The sequence below is a fragment of the Salvelinus fontinalis genome, chromosome 4 (assembly GCF_029448725.1).
Source record: "Salvelinus fontinalis isolate EN_2023a chromosome 4, ASM2944872v1, whole genome shotgun sequence".
NCBI lineage: Eukaryota > Metazoa > Chordata > Actinopteri > Salmoniformes > Salmonidae > Salvelinus > Salvelinus fontinalis.
In genome coordinates this window covers 24,285,161-24,293,678 of record NC_074668.1, presented here as the reverse complement: position 1 = coordinate 24,293,678, position 8,518 = coordinate 24,285,161, and the positions used below count along the sequence as shown (strand labels likewise).

Genomic DNA, 8,518 nt, shown 5'->3' with positions numbered 1-8,518 from the left:
ACTAGGCAAGTCAAGTCTGTTTGTCGAAAATGAATCCATGTTCCTGAAGAAAAAAAGACAGTTACAGTATGGCCTGTATTGACAGATATATCGAAGAACGCGAGAGAGAGGGGTAGATAGAGAGAGAGAGAGAACTAGAGATAGAGAGATAGAGAGAAAAAAAGAAAAAAAGAAAGATACATGAAACGTCAGTGACAATGGTCCAACAGATCACCATCAACGTGTTCTTCTTCTTCTTCTTGTCATGTTGTTTTAGACTAGATAGGCACTAAAGGTATTCAAATATCTTGTTAAATGCAACACAGAAAGGATGCGGCTAAACAGTATGTCATGGGCAACCAAAGAAAGAATAGGCTACAAGTCTGCATACTTCTTCGGCAGCAGTAAAATAAGAATTCGACGATGTTGAACAACCAATGAACATAAATCGTGGGACGTGACGTATGGATCCCTGTAGAAAAGGCGCGGAGTGTATCGCAAGGCCAGAGACAGTGGAACAGTGAAAGGGCTGCCTGCTCGAGTCTTGCGTTCTTACTGAATGTGTAGTCAATTCCTCCTCCTCGATTACTCACTTGTAGCTTTCTTGGCTAAACGAAAAAACTGCTAAAGGAAAAACAGCTTCTCTCAGACCTCCAACAGGATCTAAATGCAAACATATTTTTTGCCAACTAGTTATATCTTTAGATGTTCTTGAAAAGCATAGGCTACATGTGTATAGATGTCGATATTATCAATACCGCTCTAACGCCAACTTGGACACTGCATTTGAGTTCAATGACAAACTGACAAGGAGGCAGCTACATGGACATTCACGCTCCTACAATCTCAGAGACGCTGTGTTCTTGATTTTTTCTCTTCCTTCGACTCGTGTGGAAATCATTTTGGTACAGTTGATGATTTCCAATAGAAGTAGTGGCAGTGCTCATTGATCGAGTTAGTATTTCGTCGGCAAAGGACTAATTCATTCGTTTACTAATGCCCTGCAAAATGTTTGAATCCAAATACCTCTGAAGAAATAGAAGGGACCAGTAGCAGACCCATGCAGGGCTTCGATAGTTGGTACGTTTTTAATTCCTTAGGAATTATTTTGCAAGTGGCATTTCTTCTCGCATGATAATATAATAATATATTTATATGCTGCATATAATTAATTAGCATTAGTAAAACGAAGGATTCCGTCACTTTAATTGATGAATTATATGTCAGGAGAGAGAGATGCAGAGATTCAGATGATGATTTCCATTGGCAGATGATGCGTAGCGTGGAGAACACGTGTCCATTTTTGCATCATATTTTTTTCTGATCTGGAATTCTTCCTTGTCACACCAAGAAGGGAAAGAAGCTGACTGCCAATGCACGGGCTATAGATTTGCGTTTTATGGAAATCTTGGGTTTCAGATTTGAGGAAAACACGTATAACATCATCCCCTCTCCGGCAACTATGCTTTTCCACGGCCTCCCTGGAGGCGAAATGCACGTTGTTGTGGAAGAAATGGACCGGAGAAGAAAGAGCGAATCCGCAGCTATCAGTTCGGCCATAGATATGGGAGAATCTGAAACGGTAGGCAACTAAGCAACCACGCTTAGGGCGATTCCAATCGCGAGTTGAGAGCAGTTGTATACAAATATCATAATGATCAGCAAAAAGTTCATGCAAAAATGCAGTAAGAGCAGTGAACTATAACATCATACTTGGGATATTAAAAATACTTGACGTGGGATAGGCTATTAAAACTTGTTGGTCTAAGAAAGAACTTGCTTTTTGAGTTTATTATTATTATTTTTATCTTTAACAATGTAGCCTATTTATTCTTATGAAATTATTTTGAATTACTGTCACATCATTTTAGAGTAACCTAATAATGTAGTCTACTAATAGGCTAATGAATTAATATTCACATGCTAATCTGTTAATAGCAAATATCACGGGTGTTTTTATTATGCACAATCAAGTGTTTTTAAGCATGCGTTGCTTAGATATGTTGTACATCTAAACGATATCATCATGAAATTGATATTTCATAATTTTATACTTTTGAATTTGTACAAACAACATTGCACAGTCATAAATTATTTGGGCAAAAAATGAGGTATATACCCTAAAATATAAGGGTACAATTCATATAGACTTTTAGGAAATAGCTTTAGACTAGAACGGTTGATAAAATGTAACTTGAGTTAAATGATAAATTAATTATAACACTGGATTTCACTTTTTAGACTATGGGTGGGTGGGAGTGGTTTTATATTTGATCTCTTCGACTATATGCTATAATTTATGTGTTATTATTATTATATCGCATTGTTTTTTCTTGTATTAAAACAAAGTTTTAAGCCAAATTACATTAGGTGAAGTGAAAGTTTTAACAAAATAAAGTGTTTGTTGGTTTGTAAGTGTGTTTTGATCCTATTATGATTTATGTCATCCTAAATCTTAGTGCGAGTGAAGCCGTTTTATTTCGAAAGGTAAATAGCATGTGCTTTGTTGTTTGTTGTTGTTATTGGATGATTCGCTTTAAATGCCCAAAATGTTTATTTCAGGATATGGTAAGGCCTATAGGATTACATTTAGCTATATGCCTATAAACTGACATATTTTAATTGATGTGAACTTCAAAATTATGTTAATTTATAGTCAACATAAGCCTCTATTGTTCGGTGTAATATTTTCAGTCAGATATAATAACAGTTCATACAAAAAAAATATGTCTGATAGGCTAAAATAAGCATATCCTAAAGGCAGCATATCTTGGGGCGGAAATTAAACATTTTTTCGATATGGGTGTTTGATGACGTGGTTTATCTGTGTTTCATGTTTGTGTTTGTTTGGTTGTCTTTTAGAACATGTCGTGCATGAACAGCGACAGGGTGTCTTTGTGCGCGGGCTGCGGCGGGAAGATCGCTGACCGCTACTACCTGCTGGCAGTGGACAAACAGTGGCACATGCGCTGTCTCAAGTGCTGCGAGTGTAAACTTAACCTCGAGTCGGAGCTCACTTGCTTCAGCAAAGACGGAAGTATCTACTGCAAGGACGATTATTACAGGTAACTCCATCAATCCCCCAAATGGTGCTGCACACCTAAGCTAAAACATTTCTCAATCGTAAAGGTGTTGGGTTATGAAGAATAAGCACATTTATAGTCAGATTTCCCTAAAATGAGTCTCCCCCTGCACACATCACGAATTATAAATGTTGGTTTTACAACCATATATAATAGGCTTTCATGTGGCCTACAGCGAGGCCATATTGAGTTTTGACAAAACGTTGAAGTGCCCTTGCACAAAATGCATTACAAATGGCCGGTGTGAGAGTTTCTAAGTACTGTAGGCTACATTGTTCTGTTTCCGAGCAGGCCCTGGTGCACACATACTGTAACTGCCACTGTATGTGCTACTAATTGACATGGATCATTTACATCCGATCAAAATGTGTCCGTGCACTGACCATGCAGGTTCTGTCCTCTCCGCAGAAGGTTTTCGGTCCAGAGATGTGCCCGGTGCCACCTCGGGATCTCGGCCTCAGAGATGGTGATGCGGGCCAGGGACTTGGTGTACCACTTGAACTGTTTCACCTGCACATCCTGCAACAAGATGCTAACGACTGGGGACCACTTTGGCATGAAAGACAGTCTGGTGTACTGTCGGCTGCACTTTGAAAATCTCATACAGGGGGAATATCAGACACATTTCAATCATGCGGATGTAGCCTCTCACAAAGGACTGGGACCTGCCAACGCATTGGGACTATCCTATTTCAACGGCGTGGGGAGTGTGCATAAAGGGCGGCCCAGGAAAAGGAAAAGTCCCGGGCCAGGAGCAGATTTAGCAGCCTACAATGCCGGTAAGACTACAGTAATAAAATGTCAATTTAAAATACGCCTTTTCAGAATAACTCTACATTGACTCAATGAGCACTCTCCTCACAAAGTGTCCATTGCGTAAGACAAAATGACTACGCTGTGCAATTTATAATTATTGCCAAGGCCCCCTTTTGACAACGCAGGACAACAATCGAGTGTAACGAAGGGGTGGGACTGTGAGTCTTCATGCGATGATAATTGAAACAGAGTAGCCTAGCCTGCTTGTTCTCAATAATCTGTTAGCTATATTCACTGTAATACAATTTGTATTGGCCTACAGAGGTTGCCTGCATTATGCAATTTAAAACACATCTCAACCATAACGAATAGAGAGGTGCCAAACATGTCGCCCTCCTGGTTCCATCATTTCATCTCACGAACAATATGAAAGTTATGATAGCCTATATTGCTTTTGCATCCAATATTTTCCAACGAATATTTCAACAACTTCTTTCAGTTCATTGATTTAAGCGTAGCACGTAGCAAAAATAAACGTTGCCTCTTCTTTGATTTTACCATACAAAGTTGTTTTTTACCCCCATGGACATTCCTCTTTTTTTATATCATAAAAGCCTATATAGCCTAGGGAGGGTAGTATTGCATTAACTTATTTGTGTTCTGGAGAAACGAATCACCGTGTTCATTTAGACCTAATATTCAAAACAGTTTGACATAGTTTCTTCCAGGAAATTATAAAGAGGTTGTTTTCTAAATTGATGCAGGTTATGTATCCAAAATCCCTCCCACTGCAATTCAACTGTGTGTGGCAGGAGAAAGTTGAATCTATAATTGTCTTCTCCTGTCCTCTTTAAAACATTTATTTGAAGTTCCGGCTTCCACTTTAGCCATTTTCCACTTGTCAGGCCCTATAGACATCTAAAGTTCCCCTGCTCGAGTTTGCGCACTCGGGTGCCGGTTGTTCTGGGACGGGGCCAGAATGTGTGTGCACTACAAGATATCAATGAGACTTGACGAGTTATGCAGTAGTGATTGTGGCCGAAGAGCAGTTGTTGCAACATCAACATCATTTATATCACCAAGAAGGCCATTCAATAGGGTACGCCTAAATGTCGGATCGAAGTTTGGGTCTTGAGAATTTAACATGACCGTCAGTTATTGTGTTAAACTGTTTTCATGTGCATCCCAGCTTTCATAAAATAAGTCAATAGTAAAATTAGGGATTTATAAAGGTAGTGAAAGGACCTGATATTTAACTTTAGTCTATTCAAATAGGCTATATAGCCTAAAACGTATTTTCTATTTAGGCCTACGCATCACTTGGTCATATCAAGATTTTCCACATGGTTCGTCATCTGTTTGAGCAACAACACTTTCATCCAGTTAACCAAAATGCATTGCTCACAACACCTACGTGGAAAGGGTTAACTGCCTGAACAAGGCAGTTGACCCACTGTTCATAGGCCATCATCGAAAATAAGAATTTGTTCTAACTGCCTTGCCTAGTTAAATAAAGGTATAATAAAACATATAATAAAAAGGGGATGGGGCGTGCTCCGGGCCGCTACTGCCCTCTACTGTCTACCCATTGGGCCACTGACTGACATACAATATCAACCTACTGTATTAATAAACAACGCATTCAAGTATTGACTAAAGTTAACATCTGAAGTCACCTAACAACCTTTTAAGGACGAAATCGACGTTTTGTTTGAATAAATATCTGATACGGATCTGAATGTGTTGTGGTCCTGCAGAAACAAACCAAAAAAGAATTCCCTATGTTATTAGAAAAGTTCACATCAGCCTATCAATGGCTTTTGAAAAATTGCGGAAGATAAATATTGTTTCTGTATATCTGGTGTTTGTGGTTAGTTGTCTGAACTCTTAAGTGTTATTCTGAGGAATGTGAATGACGAATATTTATCGTATGCAGCATTGAATATGTTTGAACTGTTATGAAAGATAGCAACACTTAAGCATTTGCCAAGAAAATACTGTCAGGGAAATATGTCATGTTTTTGCAGCCACGATTCGATTATCAAGGGCAGGCTTTAGCATAATTACAATTATTAAGGCAACAACCACACCAAATAATAATAATAATAATAATAATTATACTACTAAAGTTAAGACTATTATTGTATTTGTAAAAAAATATATATATATATACATGTATATATATACATATTGCGTGCTTATTACTTCAGCGCAATTTCAAGGAAGACTGGCATTTCTAGTTTGCAAACTGCCAATGCATATTTAACAACGGAAGACCTCTAAATGTAAAGACAATCCTGACAACCCTAGCCAGAATGTAATTGACATATTTTTATTTGTCAAAGTCTTACATAATCAGTAACCTGTGACACCATATAGTGTGAGTGCTTGACAAAGGGAACAATAATTTCGCATCACTTGTTTAGAAATATGTTGATTAATGTATGTGAATTCAACAACACTTTTTGGGTATAAGCCTAAAAACGTGCAATTTGTTAAATATCACAAATAAATTAAATATGTTATAAATATAACATCCTATTTTGATTATGGTACTGTGGGGTGTGTTAGAGCCTAATTAGACACTTTGCTGTTTAATAGTCAGGCTGTGGTTGAATTTACAATCACTGTTTAATTTTACCTATGCTTTTCGTGTGTTTATTCCTCTACCTTGATGTGTGTATTCATTGCCACGCTCTCTACCAAACATTTCATTACTAAACCAATTTTAAAACGTTGCTTTAAAAGCCAGCTGCGGTGCATACAAGCCAGCATTTTGCTGATTTTAATTCATCAATTTAAAATACATCATGCAGAAAAATACATGACATGGTCATGTTTAACTTCACGTGTCCTTGAATGATACACCATATTCATGTGGTCTAAACAACATCTTATGTGTGTGTGTGTGTGTGTGTGTGTGTGTGTGTGTGTGTGTGTGTGTGTGTGTGTGGTGTGTGTGTGTGTGTGTGTGTGTGTGTGTGGTGTGTGTGTGTGTGTGTGTGTGTGTGTGTGTGTGTGTGTGTGTGTGTGTGTGTGTGTGTGTGTGTATGGTGTCCTCCAGCACTCAGCTGTAATGAGAACGACGGAGACTCTATGGACAGGGACTCTTACAGCTCCAGTCAGAAGACCAAGCGCATGCGGACCTCCTTCAAACATCACCAGCTGAGGACCATGAAGTCCTACTTTGCCATCAACCACAACCCAGACGCCAAGGACCTGAAACAGCTGGCCCAGAAGACTGGCCTCACCAAGCGTGTACTACAGGTTAGACACACACCTACACCATATTGTTCTTGATTTTCAACTAATTGAGAAAAACTACACACAAAACAAAAAGTCTAAATGTTCTAGTATATTATGATGGTAGCTAATATGATTGAATAATGCGATTTTGAAATAAAATCAGTAACAAAGGAGCATTTTCTATTTCAATTTCCTGAAATGAACTGTTTATTATGGGAAGTGGGGATCACAACATAGAGCGCTTGATTTCCACAAAGACCACAGCAAATTATCTAGGGGACTGAAGAAATGTGACAAAAAGGTTTCTGAACAAAAATTCTGTAAAAATCGCTTTGCTTTTATTGAAGCTCCCAGGAAACAAAGCAGTCATTTTGCGTTCTGTTTTTCATGCCTGTTATTCCAGTTGAAACTGTCTTTCCCCACGGTTCCATCACTAATATTCGCTATGATGTTGCCTTGCGGTGGTACACAGGTCTGGTTCCAGAATGCTCGGGCCAAGTTCCGGCGGAACCTGCTGAGACAGGAAAACACGGGCGTGGACAAAACCTCAGATGGCTCCACCCTGCAGGGGGGCACGCCTTCCGGACCCGCCTCCGATATCTCCAACGCCTCCATGAGTCCTTCCAGCACCCCTACCACCCTGACAGACCTGACCAACCCCACCATGCCCACCGTCACCTCCGTGTTAACCTCTGTCTCTGGCAGCATGGACGTCCACGAGTGCAGGAGCCCGTTGCAGACCACCCTGACCAGTCTGTTCTGATGCCCCCTTACAGACTTACCCCTTCAGCTTCATCTGATGCCCCGACCCTTTCAACACCCTCACCAGCCTCATCCTGAACCCCCCCTCGACTGTGTCCACTAGGAACTAAAACACAGACCTTTGACAGAGACATTAAATGGACTAGTAAAATTAAGGTAAAGGAAAAATACTCTTACTTTTACTCTGAGCCCATTTGAGAATATTTGCGTAGTGAGGCTGCCAAGCCTTGCAGAAGGAACAGTTATTGTTATTTTGTTGTTGTTGTTTTGTTGCGAACTGAAGAGACTTGATTTGCATTTTTCAATGTTTACAGAATGAAACTGTGGAAAAGAAAAAAAACTGCTTAATTTTGGAAATTCATTTTTTTCCAGCACAATATTTATGTTGTTGTACAGGAGTCACTGTTAGGAAACATTGAGAAGGATTGTAAAATGATGGGAAATCTGAGATTAAACACAGGCTAAGATATGCTATCACTGCCATGTGCCTTACACTTCAATTGTCCCCAACATATCCAGATCTGTTTCTCCCATCAAGATCGGATAGAAACACATATTTTTTTTACCTCAGCAGAGAGTATTGTGGCTCAAGGGTAAAATAGTAAATGGTTCACACAAACAGTGTGTGCATGCGTGTGTGTTGTCTGTGTGTGTGTGAGCATGCTCGTGTGCATGTGTGAGCGTAAGTGGGT

The 8,518-nt window shown here is 39.4% G+C and overlaps 1 protein-coding gene across 3 annotated transcripts; it reads left to right on the top strand.

The window, feature by feature from the left end:
- Nucleotides 1-233: 233 nt before the first annotated feature.
- Nucleotides 234-8,309, top strand: LOC129853426 (LIM/homeobox protein Lhx2-like). Of its 3 annotated transcripts, none has more exons than XM_055919453.1 (6): nt 235-1,059; nt 1,399-1,561; nt 2,842-3,044; nt 3,471-3,841; nt 6,883-7,085; nt 7,537-8,309. In XM_055919453.1, exons 2-6 carry the CDS (start codon nt 1,442-1,444, stop codon nt 7,825-7,827), a joined length of 1,188 nt encoding a protein of 395 aa, XP_055775428.1. In that variant the 5' UTR covers nt 235-1,059; nt 1,399-1,441; the 3' UTR covers nt 7,828-8,309. The 3 variants fall into 3 exon arrangements, with proteins under 3 accessions (XP_055775427.1, XP_055775428.1, XP_055775429.1); XM_055919454.1 differs by lacking the exon at nt 235-1,059 and adding an exon at nt 2,439-2,466 and having other exon boundaries at nt 1,482-1,561; XM_055919452.1 differs by having other exon boundaries at nt 234-1,561.
- The last annotated feature ends 209 nt before the right edge of the window (nt 8,310-8,518 follow it).

Coding starts and splice junctions, on each gene's coding strand:
- LOC129853426 (XM_055919452.1), top strand. CDS start 1,379: ATGGAAATCTTGGGTTTCAGATTTGAGGAAAACACGTATAACATCATC. Junction 3,045..3,470: donor TGCAAGGACGATTATTACAG/GTAACTCCATCA, acceptor TCCTCTCCGCAG/AAGGTTTTCGGTCCAGAGAT. Junction 3,842..6,882: donor TTTAGCAGCCTACAATGCCG/GTAAGACTACAG, acceptor GGTGTCCTCCAG/CACTCAGCTGTAATGAGAAC.